The sequence below is a fragment of the Phoxinus phoxinus genome, assembly GCF_949152265.1.
Source record: "Phoxinus phoxinus genome assembly, chromosome: 24".
In the NCBI taxonomy this organism is placed as follows: Eukaryota; Metazoa; Chordata; class Actinopteri; order Cypriniformes; family Leuciscidae; genus Phoxinus; species Phoxinus phoxinus.
Window position 1 is genome coordinate 5,863,245 of NC_136899.1, and position 21,889 is coordinate 5,885,133.

Consider the following 21,889-nt stretch of genomic DNA (forward strand, 5'->3'; position numbering starts at 1 on the left):
GAACAAGGAACAAGGAACAAGAAACAGCTACAGCAAACAACGACCGACAACCAACAACTGAAACACAGAGGTATAAATACACAGACAAACAAGCTAAACAAGATAACAAGGGGGTGTGGCTAATCAGAAACACATGGGAACAATGATCAGACAATTAACAAGACACATGGCAAACAGGGAATCACATGACAGACAACAAGGAACAAAACCCACACTGTGACATAGCCCCTCCCCTATGGGCGGCTCCTGAAGCCCATAAGGGACAAAAAACAAAGACAAAAAACAAAACATGAACGTTCAGGTGGGCGGTGAAGCGGAGGCGGACTCGGGGGAGGGATGGAGGGCCAGGCCCGTGGAGCGGAAGAGGGCCTGGAGATTGAGGCTGGACAGACGGCCAGAGCAGAGCAGGCTGTGCAAGAGGCCAGGGCGGAGCAGGACCCTCGGGCGGCCACGGCGGTGAAGACCCCTCGGGCGGCCACGGCGGTGAAGACCCCTCGGGCGGCCACGGCGGTGAAGACCCCTCGGGCGGGCAGGGCGGAGACGACCCCTCGGGCGGCCAGGGCGGAGACGACCCTTCGGGCGGCCAGGGCGTAGACGACCCTTCGGGCGGCCAGGGCGTAGACGACCCTTCGGGCGGCCAGGGCGGAGACGACCCTTCGGGCGGCCAGGGCGGAGACGACCCTTCGGGCGGCCAGGGCGGAGACGACCCTTCGGGCGGCCAGGGCGGAGACGACCCTTCGGGCGGCCAGGGCGGAGACGACCCTTCGGGCGGCCAGGGGAGATCAGGCAGTGCAGGCGGCCAGGGAGGAGGAGGCCCTTCGGGCGACCAGGGCGGAGGAGGCCCTTCGGGCGACCATGGCGGAGACGACCCCTCCGGCGGCCAGGGAGGAGACGACCCTTCAGGCAGCCAGAAAGGCTCAAACAACGGCTCAGGAACGGGCTCAGGAACAGGAACAAGTTCAGGCGACATGGCGGCGGCCATCTTGTCCGGAGACACTGGCGTGGCGGGCATGACGTGAACAGTCTCTGGCTGGGCAGGCTTGACGTGAAAAGTCTCTAGCTGGGCAGGCGTGACGTGAAGAGTCTCTGGGTCTGCAGGCGTGACGTGAAGAGTCTCTGGGTCTGCAGGCGTGACGTGAAGAGTCTCTGGGTCTGCAGGCGTGACGTGAAAAGTCTCTGGCTGGGCAGGCGTAACGTGAAGAGTCTCTGGGTCTGCAGGCGTGACGTGAAGAGTCTCTGGGTCTGCAGGCGTGACGTGAAGAGTCTCTGGGTCTGCAGGCGTGACGTGAAGAGTCTCTGGCTGGGCAGGTGTAACGTTAAGAACGTGGAGCGTAGGCTCGGCAGGGCTGACGTGGAGCTCAGGCTCGGCAGGGCTGACGTGGAGCTCAGGCTCGGCAGGGCTGACGTGGAGCTCAGGCTCGGCAGGGCTGACGTGGAGCTCAGGCTCGGCAGGGCTGACGTGGAGCTCAGGCTCGGCAGGGCTGACGTGGAGCTCAGGCTCGGCAGGGCTGACGTGGAGCTCAGGCTCGGCAGGGCTGACGTGGAGCTCAGGCTCGGCGGCGGCCATCTTGTGCGCAGACACTGGCTCGGCGGCGGCCATCTTGTGCGCAGACACTGGCTCGGCGGCGGCCATCTTGTGCGCAGACACTGGCTCGGCGGCGGCCATCTTGTGCGCAGACACTGGCTCGGCGGCGGCCATCTTGTGCGCAGACACTGGCTCGGCGGCGGCCATCTTGTGCGCAGACACTGGCTCGGCGGCGGCCATCTTGTGCGCAGACACTGGCTCGGCGGCGGCCATCTTGTGCGCAGACACTGGCTCGGCGGCGGCCATCTTGTGCGCAGACAATCTCTCAGATGACGTGCCAGCGGCCATCCTGGGAAGGAGAATCAGGCGTGGCCGCCTTCTTGGCTGTAGACTCCCCAAAGCTGCGGCTGGATTCATCGTTTGGTCGGTCGTTCTGTTACGATTCGGCAAGGACGAAGCGGAGAGCGAATCCACATGCACGCACTACTTTATTTAACTAAGAACAGAACAGGACAGGAACAAGGAACAAGGAACAAGGAACAAGAAACAGCTACAGCAAACAACGACCGACAACCAACAACTGAAACATAGAGGTATAAATACACAGACAAACAAGCTAAACAAGATAACAAGGGGGTGTGGCTAATCAGAAACACATGGGAACAATGATCAGACAATTAACAAGACACATGGCAAACAGGGAATCACATGACAGACAACAAGGAACAAAACCCACACCGTGACAAAAACTAAATGACTCAACTAAAGATCAAACATGCGGTTTAGTCTTAATCTTAAGCCTCGTCTGTGAAACCAGGGGTGAGAAAACCAAATAAAAGAGTAACCTCAGAGCAATAACATTTTACTTTGCTCATTGATGATTCATATAGAGTCAGACAGATCCATCAATATGACATCATCCTTCTCATTCGATAGTGTACAACAGTAAACTCCTTTATTTCAGTAATGAGCAAGACAAACACATCATTCAACACACTCTGTAAAAACAACAGCATAAGTGTGGTGGAGTAATTGGCTTCAAGTTGAAGTTTAGATCTCACTGCTGATCTGGGCTGGACACGAATGGTCAAGCTCATAAAACCAGGTAAACCTGATACACTTTTACTTTAAAGATGCATGAAAAAGTAGGCTATATGAAAAACAATGCAATATATTATTGAATCCAATCCAGTTTATGTTCTTTCCCAATTAATTTCTGTTTAATAAATGCGCAAAATAATATTGTTTGTATTTAGTGTAAGCAGTTTTTTGTTCAATTGTTGTGAAAATCATAAATTCTTTATCCTGCAAGTTTGACTTTGAGAACTGTTCATTTTCTAACAGAGATATTATAATAATCCAGTTGAGTTCTGCTGGATTTTGAAAGCAAACACGAAAGTCTGACTGAATTATTGATCAGCTAGGATAGATTCTGCAAAAACACGCGGGTCAGACTATCCATCACACCTTCTCAGCCTCGATTTCCCCTCCACTCAACTCAGATATCACGCGCTATGACACTAATGTACAGTATAATCACATTGGTTGCCATTAAATGGTGACTTGTGATTTACAAGACCGGGTATTTCAGTTCAATATGCGTGTAGCTGTAATGTAACAAGCTTGCTCTACTTATTAAAAGCCTGAGTTTGCAAACATTGCTAGGCTATTGCGTCTGCAGACCATATTTAATATTTAATCACTCAGCAATTTAGTGGAAAAGGCCAAATCATTTGTAACACTTTAAAGGTTGCAGCAAGTATTTTTTCCGCTTGAAAAATGTTTTACACTTAAATAAATTAACTTTTCCAAAAATGTTTAAAATGAGATGAAGTCTCCATTTGTCCAGATTTGTTTTCTTCTGAAACAAAGTAAAAAGGTTCAGCTTATAATCATTAGCAACACCAAGTGGAATTGCAAATGAATAAATAAATAAATTCCAAACAAAGTTTACCAAGTTTACCAAACACAGTCCTACACAGTTTGTAGATGGAAAAAAATTGCAATATATTTCAATGTTTGTGTGTTCACTGGCAAGAAGTTTGCATTCTCTTGCAAAAGTTTTGCGTTCGCATGTCAAATTTTTGCCTTCACTTGCAAAAATTTTGTGAGGATCACAAAACTGGTGATGAAAATAAAATGAAATGGAAGAAAAAACTATTTTTTCTAGCATCTCCTAGTTTTTCCATCACCATGTCCCCTTAGGGGCTCCGTACAGTCGTGCCCCAAAATTGCACCATTGGTTGAGGTAATGTCAGGTTTGACTGTAATACCATTTGGTGCCACTAGAGTCTTATATTACACATTGCACCTTTAAAGCGAGTTCACACTGTACGAGTTTGGCCGTTTGAGACAAATTTTGCACATCCTAAAAAATTCCTCTGATCCTAGGCTAATCTGAAGTATATGATCGTTAGTTTGACATGTTTACAGACAGCCGATTAATGAGTTGCGATCAAATTTGACCCCGACGAAATTCTGCCAGCGTCAGAAGATTTAACTTACGTCCTACAGTGTGGCTTATACGATGACCGTCAAATTGTCTTTGTTTTTCAAGACAAGCCATGCCTTCAGTCCAATCCAATAAAAAAAAATATATTAGAACTGGATGAGAAGTTTACACTCTTATAATAAAAGGTTCAATGGGGTTCTATAATGAACTACATTTAAATGAATTAAAACAAAACTAATTAATTAAAACTAAATCCATAAAATGATGGGAACCCCTAAAACGTTCAGAACCTTTTCTTGTAAGAGTGTAGAGGCAATCCCCTGGGCCACAGCAGGAAAATGTGTGTCATCCTTTGTCCTGTTTTCAACAGCCCTGATAAAGCATTTAACATTTAAAACGATGGCACGCACTTGATGTTTCGGCCAAACCCACCATGGCACATCCAGCAGGAACCTGACAGGCCCCGGGGACAATGCGTCTCATTACCCTCACTTACCCCAGCAGGAGGGCATCTTGCCCCCTCACAGATGGTTCGGGAACCTGGACAGCGTCCACAAGCACCAGAATGACCGAGGCAGTGTCAGCTTCCGGAACTCTGACCATCCGTCTTTTGACGTCTGCGGTCATGACAACAAAACACACTCTCCCACTGACATATGCATAGTGACACATGGATACATCCCGCACAAACACACTCAAACCCCGCTTCAACAAACGGATGACAGACACCCTATAGACCGCGGCTGATTTATTGGCCGGATGTTATGTGCGACCCTGCTTGCATGTTTAATCGCATTATGTAAATATCGTGTTTGTCGTGCTATTGTGCACATGTTCGCTGGTATTAGGTTGTTTTATGCTCCATCTGTCCTCTAAAGTCATTCTATAACCACAGCTGGACTTAAAACCAGACTTTCATGGGGAAAAAAAGCCCAGACATTTTTTCAGCCAATTAAAACCAGAGGCTGTATTGTGATTTCAAGGGGGACATTATCTCTACACTGATGTTTAAAGCCTGGCTTTCTGAAGAGTCTGTAAGGTCTGACCTCAATCTGACCCTGTGGTCATTTTATAACTGTCAGTGCGCCTGTGCCATTGCTGGATCTACATAAGTCTCTGACGAAATTACATGCTTCTAAACCTTAAGCCTGCCAGCCATCATTTATGTAAAAAAAAAAAAATCAACAACAAAAAACTTGAACATTTTTTTAAACATAGATAGATAGATAGATAGATAGATAGATAGATAGATAGATAGATAGATAGATAGATAGAGTTGTCCAAGTGCAAATCTAAAAAAAAATGATGCATGTCTCTAAGGAAAAGGAGTGCAAATGGAGATCACGCTGGAAAGATGGTGGGAGAAAAGAATAATAGGATGGCGAGAGAGGGAGAGAGAACGATTCATGATGGGTCGCCAGGAGAAATGGCCAAATGCTTAACCCACACATGTGAAGCCTGAACCTGTTCAAAGCATTTTTGGCTGGTGTGTGAAGGAAGCAGAAGGAGCGTTTTTAACCCGGCAGTCAAAGAGGAGCGTTCTGAATGGGGGAGCAGATGCAGTTATAACATTAGAAGTGATATTGAGAGGGAAGGTTATATGGGCCAGAACAGTATCAGTGCTGGAACAGAGGAACCACAGAGTCTTCAATCTCTATCTGAGAAGACAGAGAGATGCAGTACAAACAGAGTGAGCAAAAACAGAATGAGAGATGGTCAGAGAAAGAGAAAGAGGCACAGATGGTTGCTGAAATGTGTGAGTGCTCTAGTTTAGGATGTCATCATTATTGCGTGTCAACGATAAATGCCAGAATCGAAATTATGGCACCTGCTCATTTCTCTTTCTTTAGCACAACTGCCCAGCAAGCGTGAAACGCCTCCAGCTTTGCATATTGGTTGCGGTTATAGTAAAGTAGGCAACATTGTGGAACATTTTAAAAACAATAAACATTTAAAAACAAAAGCTGAACAAACTACAATGTTTGTGGAATATTTTATTTAGGTTTTAATGTAGGCTAATCTATGTGTTTCAAAAACGCGCGCGTGTGTGGCGCGTGCGTGCGTGCGTGTGTGAAAAACAATGCACCTTTTTATAAAAACGTGTATTTCTTATGTTAAAAAACATATGTAAGATAACAGTATGGCAACATTATCACAACTTCATAAATGTTTTTACAACATGGTATACTTTGCTGGGTGAGTTCTCAGTTTACCTCAAAAGATCTTTTGCACGACCAATTTGATGAGCACGTCATGTTCGTCTTCATTGGCTGATCTCCACTCATGTGGCTGAAATGTGACGGTTACATAGATCCAAACAGAGAAACATTTGAAAACTAAATGAACAGACCAATTATCGACTGCACAGCAAAACACTAAATCAAAAGCAGCACAAAAACACAATTCTGATAGTTTCTTAACCCAAATGACTGTTACTGTTCAGACTAACAAAGCAAGCATGTTAATGATTATTTGGAATGTATGTTCCTTTTTTAATATCATACCTGCATGTTTTAAGGTGATGCTCATGCTAGTCTTAGCAAGCACCAATAGGCCTCTGTTTAGGCGGAAAGCTGTTATTGGTCAGTGGAAACCTGCGGTCAGTGACGTGTGAGATCAACAGTTGTAGTTTCACAGATGTTAGTGGTGCATTCCCATGTTTACAGAGAATAGCTTATTCCCTGCAGTCTCATGCTAATTGAAACCTCATCAGATGTCCATGCCGTACGCTGCTGCTCTGCTTTTTTCCCATCGCATTTGCCTCTAAGTAGAAAATCATTGATCTGCGACACTTAATCTGATTTTCTTTTCTTTTTCGCCCTTGATGTACGTGTTCACACTGAGATGAAGATGGTTTTGCACTCATATCTTTGGAATGTTCCTGTAAGAGAGGAACACACACTTGACACATTGCACTTTTTTAAGAGTGTTGAAATAAATTGTGTAGAGCAACAATAAATGTAACACATAAGAGTACAACAGGGCTAAAGGCGCACAGGGATAAAAGGCGCCTTTGATTATATTTTCCTCTAAACCACTATCTGGCACAAAAACATGGCGCAACACATCCGCTTTTCAAAATGCACATAGAAATTTGTCTGATCCTTGATGTGATCGCGGACAGCAGCGCAAAGTTGATTCTGCACTAATTTGATCGATTTTAAAAATGTTGTAGATTTAATGAGAAGCGCTAAAATTATTGAATGCATTTTGAGAAAAAGCACTTAATGATTTTCAGTTTTGTTCAAGCTAATTAAAGCAACAGTTTTTCAATATCACAAGAATGTGTAAAAGTGAAATCTGGGGTAAAATGCGCCCCCTGCTGTTGGGGTGAAAGGCACAATAATTAACATGATAATAAACCGCTGGCTGACTTTTCCTTTTGTTGACATGCCATGGTTAGATTCAGATGGTATAATATATTAAGTTAGGTGTCTACATTAGATACAATCACATAAATATAATTAAACCATCATGTTTAAGAATATGATATTATTCATATCATAAAATAAAATAATTAGTTACTATTGTAAATCTACATTAAATTATTACGGGATCATCTACAATGCTTTCAGAATCTTTACTTTTTCAAATAATTATGTTTCTGTATTTTTTAAATATATTTTATATTAACATATTTATTGAACAAAATGTACTTATTTTATCCCTCAAAATAAACAGAAAATAGAACAAACTTTGCTAAAGTGATTGTTTTAAAGTGTTAACATTATTAAAAACATTATTTTAGCTTAAGTATTTGTGTCAGTACTTTGTGACTTTTGCCCCATGCTTGTGAGCCTTTTACCCTGGGGTGCTACCTCATATTTTTATACAAAGTTAACTACTTTTATTATTTATTTTCACACAAAATATGTTGCTCCATCAATGTTCAATAAACACTTTTTTTTCCTCTAATCATACACTATGGGAGTAGTAAAAAGCTAATTTTTCTTAAGATGTGCCTTTAACCCCGTTGTACATTACAAGTGGGGAAATTGTGAGGTCCCATTCTTTGTGTGCTGTAAGACAGCAAGAGAAATGCCCTCTAGTGGACACGAACGGTACACTGCATGTCAAAAGGCATCCAAGGAAGGGTAGCCAAGATTTCTTGTAAACAAAAGAATATGTTAACTTTATAACATATTATGGTATATATAACATATATATAATATACATAATATCTCTCTCTATAACTAATATATAAAGTTGTGTAGCCTATTATTAATTCTAGTTAGCATACTGCTACTACGTCTGCTATAATAATAACAATAAAATATGAATAATAACAATTATTATTAAATGTTATTATCAATAATAATACATATTGGGATTATACTACAGTAGATGTTATTTACTCCAGTTTGGTGTTGTGTTTCTGATCTAGGATTCCGTGACGCTGCTCTCCGTGGGTTCTCCGCTGAGGTGGGATTGAGAGCGGAGCTCAGTGCGCATGCTCAGAAGGGAGAGGTATGGTTGAAAACTCGCAGTCCATCGCGCTGAGCAGAAGAGGAGCAGCACAACTAAATGTGACTTATCTGAGCATCATCATCATCACATCTGCGCCTCCGGGAGACCAAGACGAGACGAACTCTAAAGGAGCAAACAACGCGATCAGCAGAGCCTCCCGGAGTGATATGATATTATTATTATTATATCTCTCGACGTGACGACTGTTTGCCTGCCTCAAATGTTTCCAACCCACTGAGACCAGAGGGAATTATTCCTTCTTTTGTTCTTTGATTTTTTTTTTATATTGACTATTAATAAAAGCAAGCAGCCAAAACGATTAAATACGGGTCATTATGGTTTTGTTAACACTGAATAATAGAAGAGGGTTGAATTGCTTGTGCGCGCAGTTCTTGCTGTGGATTTTATGTGCTGTGGACGGTGAGGAGCAGCAATTCAGTGTGGAGGTAAGAGATCCACACAGGAGATGATGATGATGATGCTGATGTCCTTCACATCTATGTTCATAACAAACCCTGCGCTGGACTGAGCATTTTGCATGAAAACTTCTATGCAATTCACGCTTTGCACGTTAATCTCCCCATAACACACCAATTCAAAGTTTATTAAATGATAACAACAACACTAGCCTAAGAACGCAGCAGGAATGGATTGTCTTGTTATTTCAGAGACTTGTTGGTGAATGTTTACTATAATACTACAAGACCGAAGGTGTAGGATTTATAGGCTACATAACTTAATGTAAACATCTTAAGTAGCCTATGTCAAATAATGTATCACGCATTTGTGAAATTAAGGGGTCACAGTCTAAATTAGTGTTCATGTTACAGTGCAATTGCTTAGTAATTAAAAAGCAGCATGCAATTTAAGTTGGGAAGCACACACTTTTGTAATGCATTAAGCTATTCTCAATCTAATTGTTAATGTATTCAAAAACACAGAGAAGTGCTTGTTTAGTTGCACCTCTGACTTATTGTGTGGCACACTTCCATAATTCCAGTCCAGAAGCTTGTATATTCTCTTTTCCTGCTGCTCTGGACACACACACAAACACACACACACACACACACACACACACACACACACACACACACACACGTACATTGAGGTTTGTTCTATTGGCACAATCTGATTCACGAAAGGGCGGAATAAATCAGCTCGACATGACTTGATATCCGGCCAGTAACCAAAAGAAGTCAACCTGTCATTACAGCCTAAATATTGTAACGGTAAACATGCTGTTACGGTTAAACTTTTCATTTTTATTAGAAACGCAGCAAAGAAAGCTTTCGCCTTTGAAACGTGCCAACATTATAAAAGTCCGCTGTGAATTTACAGTCGGTCAGAAGTTATGCTCAAACGAGACAGCTGTTTGTGTTGTTTGGAGTAGTGAAGTGTGTTCAGGGCAAGGTTTTTCTCCATAGTTTATAATGACTCGAGCGCTGGATGGTGTTGCAGAGGCAGACCGCCTGTTTATGAGCTTGACAGTTGTGTCAGATGCCCTTTATGTCTTTAAGGAGCCTAAAATCTGCGGGAAAGCATACAATGGCTTGAGACGCCTTAAATTTTCATTCTGACAACTTGTATTCTTTCTGTCTCTTAGAAGATTGCTATTTCAGACCCTTTGAGATTAGAGGCTTCCTCAGGACAGCAGCAATTCTGTAAGATTTTACAGTACCGTGTACTTTGAAGTCTCCAGTCACCATGTATTTAAGCAACCAGTCGTATAAATTAGAATTTTGGGACAACTCAATGAGAAGCGGAGTGGAAAACAGATTTTATACATCAAATCGACTTGGTACAAACTTCTCCACTGGACTGACTTTGATTTCTTCTTAGAATTTCTTTAATGGCATCTATGGTTCCATGGAGGAACTTTAACATCCATAGCACACAAAGATCTTCCCTCTTAAAATGTTTTCACAGCAATGCCAGAAGAACCATTTTTTGGTTTCCCAAAGAACCTTTCGGTGACCAGTTCTTAAAAGAACCATATTTTTCTTATATATAAAGCACATTTTGTGCAGTGAATAGGTTTAATGGATGTTAAAAGTTCTTCATGGAACCATTGATGCCAATAAAGAATCTTTGATATTTTTTTAAGAGAAAAAGAGTTCTTCAGATTATTAAAATGCTCTTCAAACTAAGAAAAAAATCTTTCTTTTAAGAACTGTTCCACCAAAGGTTCTTTTGGGAACCTGAATGGTTCTTATAGGGAGTCTTTGAAAAAAAACAACCTTTCCGAACCTTTATTTTTGAGAGAGTAATTGATAGTTTACTCAAAAATGAAAATTCTGCCATCATTAACTCACCCGTATGACTTTTGTTCTCCTGCAGAACACACACACAAATGTCTCATACAATGAAAGTCAATGGGGTCCAATTGTTGCTTGGACCCCATCATTCTTCAAAATATATATTTTTGTGTGTGTTCAGCAGACTCATACCGGTTTTGAATGACATTAGGGTGAGTAAATGATGAGCTTTCATTGTTAGGTGAACTATCCCTTTAAGAAAGCCGTGTGTGAATCTGCCAGGGTAAAAGAACATCGAGCAGACAGACAGAATGCATTTTCCACTTGTCTGATGTTATAAATGGACGCTGATGTAAAAACGTTGAAGTTTATTGGCGTGGTTTGGCTTTGTATGGTGTGCTGGTGTGGCAGTGGCAGAGGTTTATATTGGTGGCTTCCTGTGCGCACACAAAAATACAGGGGTAAGATGAGTCTCTGTCTTTCTAAACGACGGATCTGTGCGTTAGCCAAAGTTGAACCTAAATCTGTCCAGGTTTTGACGGCGAGGCAGCGGTCGGCTGACATTATGACCGTCTCTGTGGGACTGAGGTCAGGAGCTGATTGGTCACTGGGCAACAGCATCACTTCAAATTCCTGCCGCCTTGTGTTCCACACGATTAACACAGTTTTACCAGACACATTTAACTAGTTTTATTGTGTTATGGTTCAATATCTATTCAAATGTACAATGCACACACTCCCAGTACAGTAGAAAAGGTCTCTCTCTCTCTCTCTCTCTCTCTCTCTCTCTCTCTCTCTCTCTCTCTCATGCTTGTTCGCTTTCGGTCTCTGTGTGTGTGTTTTGGAGAGAGACATTATTAATAGTGTGACAGACAGACAAAAGAGGGATTTAACTAGTGTGCAGCAAAGGCAGTGAGGTGTGTTATAAAAGAAACCATTGACAAACTATTTGGTCTTTCAGAAAGCCAAATTATTAAGAGCTGACAATGGACATGTAATCTTTTCTTGGCAGTTCTCGCGCTCTCCATACGTATTGCTCTCTGGAGGTCTTTACGAGGCTTTCAGTTGAAGAATGGCCTCCCAGAACCAGCCGAGAAGTTATCTCTCGGGGACACAACTGATTTATTTTTTAATTAAAAAGAAAGATTTATTAAATGGAAAAAAAGTTGTATTCATATAAATCGTTTAGATTATGGGGCGTTATTTCATTCATTGTATAGATTTAAGTCATCATGTCTTACGGAAAAGCTGTAAAATAGCGCCCGAGCTGTCAGTCTACACAAAAAGCGTCACCGAGAACAGATAAAGCTCTGTCACACCTCTCCAACAAAGCCGTATTCTCTGCAGAATGACATGTTTGGATGATGTTTGTCACTTCGTATAACATGATGTGTGTGTGTGAATGGAGTTCAGATAGAGTTCAGCCTCCAAATTTCTATCGCAGTGTCTTTCAGTTTGCTAATGTTACGTTAAAACAAGAGCGAATGTTATTTCTGCCGCCATGGCCATAGTGATTCACCCCCAAAATACACATGCATATGTACTGGATGTATATATATATATATATAACACAATATGTATTTGCCAATCTTTTTTTCTTTTTTTTTTACCAAATCGGCAAAAAAAATCAATGCAAGAATTAACACTGTCTGCACTAAATAACATTGTTTTTTATTTTTAAATTATTAAAACCTAAATCTGCTAAAATCTTATTAAATAAGATGTAAAATTGTCCATTGATATGGATCAACATAACATCACATCCCAATAAACTGCAATATTTACCTACAAATATTTTACTGAAACATTTTAATAGGCCTATGTGAAAAACACTATGCTGAGACTCCCATTAACGTTCTTGAGTGACAAGATAACGCAAACAAGTTACTGATTTGAACTGATTCACATGTAGATAAATTAAATCAAATTAAATATTTTGTAAATATTTATTATTTAGCCTATAGCTCTAATGTATGCCAGTGTTTTGGGGATACAAAATATTATGTGGAGACTTTCATAAACATTTTTGAGTGATGATGCAAACGAATCATTGAATCAGACAGAGCTTAATTGATTCATATATAAATGCTGATTCATATAGATGAATTGAACAAACCCTGATGCTACTTTGAAAAAGCAAAGATGTTACTAAAACTGTTTTAAATCTCTCATACTTGAGAGTCATAAGACAAGGAAAGATTGTCATCTGAAACATTTCATAAATATTCCATATCACCCAGCCATAATTATACATTGGGGTTGAACAATATGCAGAGTTAAATAAAAAAATTAGCACTCTCATTCTGACAACTAGCAATCACCAAGCTCTAATAGTATGCCAGTGTTTTGGGGTGAATATGTCAGATTATAGGTATGTTGAGATAATCTGTGTATCACATTATTCCGAGCCACGCTTTGGATTTCGTCACACTCATACAAGCCACTTGCACATACACACACACATATTCTCTCATGCTCAGCTCTCAACGCAACACACAGCTTCAAAGAGAATACACAATGCGCAACTCATCCCATAAGCCCTTCGCTTTAACTTTCTATGTGTACTAGAGGCCTTGAGGTTGCCCGACTGCACGGGTCCAGTTCTGTCCATTTCACTGCCCGACAGATCCGATCACAAGAACCCTTTGAATAATGGAGTCATTTGACTCGGTCGGTTTTGTTCCTGAGTGCAACATTAAAGTCTCTTTTGATGGCTCATGAATGAACAGAAGCTTGAATGTTCATTAGATCGTCCCCTTCATCCTTCTATCTGATACATTTGCAGTGTTTGTGAGCAGCATTTTCTGTTTTGAGGCCTACTGTAGACATGAGTTTGTTGACCTTTTGTTAACAGTTGTTGCATTCATGCACAAGATCAGCATACTGTATGTGTTTGCATGTTTGTGTATGCGTCAACGCATGCATGCTTTCTATTCCTACATTGTGTGAAATGTGCATTTCCAGGAAAGATCGTATAGTGCTCTGTGTATCATGTAGCATGTTGCGTTCACACATGGTCTCTCTGATGTCAGTTTGGCTCTATACTGCGAGCAGATTTTCGCTGCGGAGGGGACGACACATCCGTCTGTTTATCTGTCAGAATCCTGTGAGAACTAAAGCGCACCAACCCAAACACAGTCGCAAACCTAACGCGCGATTCTGTCTGCATGCAATGCCTATTTCTAGCTTTCTTACTCCCCGGACGTTATTTTCTTTCTTTTCTGTCTCACTCACACTGTTTTCCTTGGCGTAATGTATGTGTGCTGAAAGAGACTGTTGCTCTTCAGTCTTTAATGGCACGGGTGATTGCTGGTGTTGAACAGACGCACATGTGACACTATCGGCCCTCTTGAGATGTTTGGGGTTTTCTATTGACACCGTAGGGACCTGGACATTTTTTTCTTGCAGCTCAACCCAGTGATGACTTGATGCCAAGCTCACTTCTATATTACAGCCACTAACTACACGGTGAAAGCGAACAATGTGGTATTTCGACATGACCTGACCCTTGAAAATGACTTTTGTTGGTGGAAACGAAGCTAGTCAGGTTAATTCAGTCATATTAAATCAGATTTCATTCAAAACCATTGACGGTTTACAGTGTAATGTATATTTAAAATAACATACTTCCATACTGATACTCTCAAATAAATATAAAATATAATAAGAAATAAGGAAGAAAAATGTTTTGGGAGAAATATGTTCTTTTAGATTTCATGAGGTTCTGTATGTGTGGAATACCCAAATGATTTACTACATTTGCCAAAAAATTTCCAGTACAACAGGAGCACAATGTGTGAAATACTGTTTTCCTCAATGCACTGAACTGAACTTGACCTTCCATTTCAAGTGTGACGAATGAAATGGAAGCAAAAGCCACAATGTTAACATCTAATCCACGCTTAATTAATCATTTAAAAAGTCAAAACATGAAGACATGAAGAAACCCAGCTAGCAATAGTCGTCATTTCACCGTCTAGGTTATCTATAGACCCGATATAGTCCGGCTATGAGTAACCCACTTCTAGCCAAAATAACCTATAATATGTCGTTTTGCCAAATAACTTGTGACATGTATGATATTCCGTCATGTAAGCAAAGTCAACAGTGATTACAAGGTGTTTAGTTCCCTTTCGTAGTCACTTCGAGTTACGTCGAAATGACGACGAATGGGGTTCGCTTAGAAGCCTATCCTCTTCGAATATTAATAAAACGAGCCAATGGCAAGCAAATGCCATGGGTCTGCTGAATTTGCATAGCGTAACTCCGCCCCACAGTGTGGGTATATAAGGAAGTGAGCCGGCAACATGCAGATATGTTTTCGCTTTCGGAGCCAAGTTTATCCTTCACTCCACAAGCCATCCTGAGTATCATCTCTATTCCTCTTCGAGACGAGCTTCCCTCCAGGTGTTGGTGTGACAGCGAGTTCCAGCGAGTGCACATTCCCTGCGATCTGAGCAGTGATCTGCCAGTGTGTGTGTGTTCTCTCCCTGGTCGCTTCAGCATCTGCGGGGATTTCTCCTTCTCTCTAAAAGAGCAAAGCGCGTGGCACGTCTTTTTAAAGATGCATCGCCCGTGCCCTTCTGGTTGTGGTCACTGGCTGTCTGATTTAGATGGGCACAATCGCTGTTTTGCGTGTTTGGGCTTAGAGCACGCCAAAGCAGCGCTTGTGGATGACTCATGTTTTCATTGCGGAAACATGACCATCGCGACACTACGGTCGAGACTCAGTGATCTCGAAAGAGTGAGAGTCCCCTCATCCACACCCCGATCTACCCCCTCTAGTAATAGAGCTGGTACTTCGGCTGGTGGCCAGGGTGACCTGAGGGTGACGGTGTGGCAACAACAACCGACGATTCGTCCTCGGGCCACATCCCCCTCTCAAGTGCCGCAACCCGCGAGCCGACCAGATGATGCGCTCGATCAGTCCCGGCCAACGGTCGGCGGCGGACCGAGTGCGCCGTCTGGCGCTCCTAATGACGATGCTATGTCGATCACAGCATCACAAGGTGGGCAGGAGTCCTCGGGAGATGAGGGGTCGGCTGTGCTGCCGCCTCCGGGCGCGTCAGCATTGCCCGATCCTGATCCCGAGCTGACGGCCATGCTTTCCCGGGCAGCCGCGAGCATCGGGTTAGAGTGCAATCCGCCACCCTGCCCCGAGCGCTCGCGTCTGGACGATTGGTTTTTGGGCGCGGCCGCCGATTCACGTCGGCGTCCAACCCCAATGCCTTTCTTCCCGGATGTGCATGAGGAGGTCTCGAGGTCCTGGAAGACACCCTTGTCTTCCCGTGATCGCTCGGCGACCTCCTCCGCCTTTCCTCCTCTCGATCAGGCGGCTGTTTACGGGTACACTGGGGTGCCTATGGTTGAACGCTCTGTTGCGATGCAACTGTGTCCACAGAGTGCTTCTTCCCGTGGTGATCCTAAGCACCCCTCCAAGGCCTGTAGGTTTTCGTCGACCCTGGTGGCGAAGACCTATAGAGCTGCGGGGCAGGCAGCCGCCTCATTGCATGCCATGGCCACTCTGCAGGTCTACCAGGCCCAGATGCTCAGGGACATGCACGAGGGGAGGACTGACCCAGGGCTCTTCAATGAGCTGCGTGCCGCCACTGACCTCGCTCTCCGGGCGACGAAAGTGACCGCACGCTCCCTGGGCCAGGTGATGTCCACTAGTGTGGTCCAGGAGAGACACCTCTGGCTCAACCTGGCCGATATGAGGGACGCTGAGCGGACTCGTCTGCTTGACGCCCCCATATCCCAGGCTGGCCTCTTCGGCGGAGCGGTTGAAGATTTTGCCCAACAGTTTTCAACCGCCCAGAAGCAGACTGAGGCTATTCGTCATATTCTGCCCCGACGGCCCGCTGCTGCCTCCACCCAGCCGTCGGTTCAGACGCCTCAGCCTGCTCGCCGCCGAGGGCGCCCTCCCGCGGCTCCCGCCCCTCCCGCACGGCCCCAGCAGCAGCCTTCACCCGGGCCGCGTCGTGGAGGACGCCGCAGGCAGGCGCCCCAGCCCTCTCCAGCCCCGCGCCCCGCTAAACGCCAGGCCAAGCGGCGCTCCTGAGACGGGCTGCTCAGAGATGGCCATCAGTTCTTCTCAGGAGATGGTAGCAGGACCACTCCTTCCCCCGGTGGAGGGCCGGGGGAGAATCCTTTGTTCTCCACTCCCCGCTGCTCACCCACGGGTGGGCAGCACCCTAATGTGGTTAAAGAAAGAACTGATATCCCCATCTCTGAGCCCCCAGAAGGGAATGACAGTGCGCGCCGCCCACGGGCCCCGCCGCTCTCATCCCCTTCTGTCGCCAGACCCCTGCCAGAGCACGCCCCCGTGGAACGCTGGTCCTTCCCTGGCTCCCTCTGGCAGGACGCGGCTAATGACCGTGCCCCCACACCGGGCCGCTATGCCACCCACGTCCGGGCCGGTCATTCCGCTTCGCTGCACCCCCGCGGGGACGTCTGTCGTCCGCATGACCCCGCTGGCACAGTCCTTGGGAGCCTGGTTAGAGCTTCCCAACCTGTCCCGCTGGCTCGCGCGGACCATCAGGCTCGGCTATGCGATTCAGTTCGCGCGGTCTCCTCCCCGCTTCAGGGGAGTCCGCTTCACTATGGTCGGTGGCAATGCCCCTGTCATGAGAGCGGAGGTCGCCACCCTGCTGGCGAAGGGTGCGATCGAGACTGTCCCTCCAGCCGCAATGAGGTCCGGCTTCTACAGCCCCTACTTCATTGTCCCCAAGAAAACCGGTGGGTTACGACCAATCCTGGATCTGCGCGTCTTGAACCGTTCCCTTCACAGGCTTCCGTTCAAGATGCTCACGGCCAAGCGCATTTTCGAATGTGTGCAGCCACAGGATTGGTTTGCAGCGATCGACCTGAAGGACGCCTACTTTCATGTCTCCATTCTTCCTCGACACAGGCCGTTTCTACGGTTTGCTTTCGAGGGGCAGGCATACCAGTACGCGGTCCTCCCATTCGGGCTGGCCCTGTCTCCTCGCGTCTTCACGAAGGTCGTCGAGGCAGCCCTTGTGCCGCTACGGCAACACGGGGTTCGCATCCTGAATTATCTCGACGACTGGCTAATCCTAGCTCACTCTCGGGACCAGGTTTGCGAACACAGGGACCTAGTGCTCCGGCACCTAGTCCGTCTGGGCCTTCGGGTCAACTGGGAGAAGAGCAAACTTTGCCCCGTGCAGAGGATCTCTTTTCTCGGTATGGAAATCGACTCGGTCGCCATGTGCGCGCAGCTTACGAGCGAGCGCGCGCAGTCACTGCTGACTTGCCTGAGACAAATCCAGAGCAAGAGTGCGGTTCCACTGAAACTTTTTCAGAGGCTCCTGGGGCATATGGCATCTGCAGCCGCGGTAACGCCGCTCGGATTGCTTCATATGAGACCGCTTCAGCACTGGCTTCACGATCGAGTCCCGAGGTGGGCATGGCACCAGGGCAAGCTCCGAGTACCAGTTACTCCGACCTGCCGTCAGACCTTCTCCCCGTGGACGAACCTCAGCTTTCTACGGGCCGGAGTGCCCTTAGAACGAGTTTCCAGGCATGTTGTTGTGTCAACGGATGCCTCCTCCACGGGCTGGGGTGCCATGTGCAATGGACATGCTGCCGCGGGCTCCTGGACAGGACCCCACCGCCTATGGCATGTCAATTGCCTCGAGTTGCTGGCAGTACGTCTCGCTCTGCACCGCTTCCGGGCGCTGCTCAAGAACCAGCACGTACTAGTCCGATCAGACAATACCGCGACAGTAGCGTACATCAACCGACAAGGTGGTCTACGCTCCCGCCGTATGTCGCAACTCGCCCGCCACCTCCTCTTATGGAGTCAGAAGCATCTGAGGTCGCTTCGAGCCATTTATATTCCGGGAGACCTGAACTGTGCAGCCGACGAGCTCTCACGGCTTCAGCCTCTTCCTGGAGAATGGAGACTCCATCCCCAGGCGGTCCAGCTGATTTGGGATCAGTTCGGGGACGCACAGGTAGACCTGTTTGCCTCCCACGACTCGTCCCACTGCGCCCAGTTTTACTCCCTGACCGAGGGCACGCTCGGCACGGACGCTCTGGCGCACAGCTGGCCCCGGGGCCTCCGCAAATATGCGTTTCCCCCAGTGAGCCTTCTTGCACAGACCCTGTGCAAGATCAGGGAGGACGAGGAGCAGGTCATATTGGTTGCGCCGCACTGGCCCACCCGAACCTGGTTCTCCGAACTTGTACTCCTCGCGACAGCACCTCCCTGGCCAATTCCTCTGAGGAAGGACCTCCTTTCTCAGGGACGGGGCACCCTTTGGCACCCTCGTCCCGATCTCTGGAACCTCCACGTGTGGCTCCTGGACGGGACGAGGCAGGTTTGAGTACCCTACCACCAGCGGTGGTGGCTACCATCACTTCCGCTAGAGCGTCGTCCACTAGACATGCCTACGCGTTGAAGTGGAACCTCTTCGTCTCTTGGTGCTCTTCTCACTCAGAAGACCCCAGATCATGCCCGATCAGTGTCGTGCTTTCCTTCCTGCAGGATGGGTTGGAGCGAAGGCTGTCTCCCTCCACCCTGAAAGTATATGTTGCCGCTATCGCCGCACATCACGACGCAGTTGATGGTAAGTCCGTGGGAAAGCACGACCTGGTCATCAGGTTCCTGAGAGGAGCGAGGAGACTACAGCCTCCTCGCCCTCCTCTCGTTCCCTCTTGGGACCTCTCAGTGGTACTAACTGCCCTGCAGAGTGCTCCCTTTGAGCCTCTGCAATCAGTGGAGCTTAAGTTCCTGTCAATTAAGACAGCGCTCCTGGTTGCTCTGGCCTCCATCAAGAGGGTAGGGGACCTGCACGCATTTTCTGTAGACGAAGCGTGCCTGGAATTCGGGCCGGCCTTTTCTCACGTGATCCTGAGACCCCGGCCTGGATATGTGCCCAAGGTTCCCACCACTCCCTTCCGGGACCAGGTGGTGAACCTGCAAGCGCTGCCCCTGGAGGAGGCAGACCCAGCCTTGGCATTGCTCTGTCCAGTACGCGCCCTCCGTGCTTACGTAGACAGAACGCAATGTTTCAGGACCTCAGACCAGCTCTTTGTCTGTTATGGTGGGAAGCTGAAGGGAAGGGCTCTCTCCAAGCAAAGGTTGTCTCACTGGATAGTGGACGCCATTGCTTTGGCTTACCAGCAGCAAGGTCGACCGTGCCCCCTTGGTGTGACGGCCCACTCCACCCGGAGTGTGGCCTCCTCTTGGGCTCTAGCGCATGGCGCCTCGCTAACAGACATCTGCAGAGCTGCAGGCTGGGCGACACCCAACACATTCGCCAGATTCTACAATCTCCGAGTGGAGCCAGTGTCCTCCCGAGTACTCGCTTCAACCAGCCGGTGCTAGGACCCGCTCAGGTGTCTTCGCTTGCTCGCCATTCCACTCCACGGACTGGATACGTGCGATATTCTCCTCAGGTGAGCCTGATAAGCCCTGAGTTCCTCCAGCGCTGTTGACGTCAACGCCAGAGTTATGCCTCCGGCAGCTTTCGCGTTGGCTAGGTGCCACCATGTGCATGGTTCCCCCGCTGGGCGACCCCCACGTGTGTATTTCCACTGTAAGCCTCCTTCGAGCATGTGTCTTTCCCTTGGCAAGCCAGTCTGCCACCCCTGGGGTTGAAATACTCCACCCTACGGGCTGGACACCCCAGTGTTATCCGTATGCACCCCCCTCCGGGTCATATGTGTTTTCTTAAGTCCCCCCCCTTCGGGCGGGCACTGATTGCATATTTCCACTGTGATATGCTTCCCAGTGTACCTTGGTATTCCTGTGTTAAGTAGGAGTCCTTCGTCCGTGCTAGTCTCACGACAGGGAGCTCAGACTTACGCAGGGCACTGGAAGACAGCCGAGGTGGCGTGATTGGACTGGGAACCCCATTCGTCGTCATTTCGACGTAACTCGAAGTGACTACGAAAGGGAACGTCTCGGTTACGGATGTAACCCTCGTTCCCTGAGTAGGGAACGGAGACGTTACGTCTTCCTGCCACTTCCGCTGTACCGCTGGAACAGCCTGAGTTCAGCTTGGCTCCTTCAGCGAAGAAACATATCTGCATGTTGCCGGCTCACTTCCTTATATACCCACACTGTGGGGCGGAGTTACGCTATGCAAATTCAGCAGACCCATGGCATTTGCTTGCCATTGGCTCGTTTTATTAATATTCGAAGAGGATAGGCTTCTAAGCGAACCCCATTCGTCGTCATTTCGACGTAACGTCTCCGTTCCCTACTCAGGGAACGAGGGTTACATCCGTAACCGAGACGTTTCATTTCTTTGACATGTTCTATGCGTTGCCTCTGCGTCTATTCTTGGGCTATAGTTAGACGTCTATTCCATTTTCATTCACAGCCCAAATTTTACCTTGTTTTAGACTAGACGTCACGGCTAATAGACGTCTTTTAAATGCAAAATTGCTTGCTGGGAATTAACTTAAGATATAAGAAATGAACAACAATTTAGCATGCCACAAGATTTGTAGCATACTGCTTCACATATAATATTAGAACATACAGTACATACTGAGCAGTATGCAGTATGCTAGTATTCAATTCTGAACATGTAGCAGACACAAACCTCTCTCTGGAGGGAATGAACTGCGAATGAATGAAAATGTTTTGTTTGGAACTGGGTCGAGAGGTTAAAAGCATGCTAGACCCGTTATAGAACTGTGACATTCTCTGACATTTGGCCAAAACAGTCGGCAGCGGTTGACGGAGGGCATGAGACGGAGGGGGTAGCCATGGAGATCCCATGTGCGATATGACGGTTAGGTATGTGTCCGGATTAATAATTTAGTGCGTGTGAAAACGGATACCAGAGAGCGATAGCCCCTACACACACACACTTACACTCACTTAAAGTGACGCAAGAGATCCGTTGTGTCTGGTGTCACAGCTCAGCTAAAACACACAGCAGTTAAGCACCATTGTGTGAAACTTTCCGTTTTTAATATAACCCACACTATGTGCTTAGAAACACACATATATAAGACGTATGTATGTATGGAAGCAGCAAAACAGTCATGGCGACTCAAATTGCATGATGGGATTGGAGGTTAAATCACACAATAAAATTAATTAGCCTAAAAAACGCCAATTATGATCTAGTTGAATAATCTCTAAAAGTTCTGAGCAACTTGCTTAGGAATTGCTAAAATAGTGACTGTTTCCACTCATCTGCCATTGGT

At 46.3% G+C, this 21,889-nt stretch overlaps 1 protein-coding gene across 1 annotated transcript in view; it reads left to right on the plus strand.

The window, feature by feature from the left end:
- Window positions 1-2,236: 2,236 nt before the first annotated feature.
- Window positions 2,237-21,889, plus strand: part of mmp16a (matrix metallopeptidase 16a (membrane-inserted)) — a 67,806-nt gene continuing 48,153 nt past the window's right edge. The window contains exons 1-2 of the mRNA XM_079602617.1: window positions 2,237-2,630; window positions 8,362-8,890. Of these exons, the coding sequence (XP_079458743.1) occupies window positions 8,780-8,890 (111 nt within the window). The 5' untranslated portion in view covers window positions 2,237-2,630; window positions 8,362-8,779. The remainder of the gene's footprint in view (window positions 2,631-8,361; window positions 8,891-21,889) is intronic.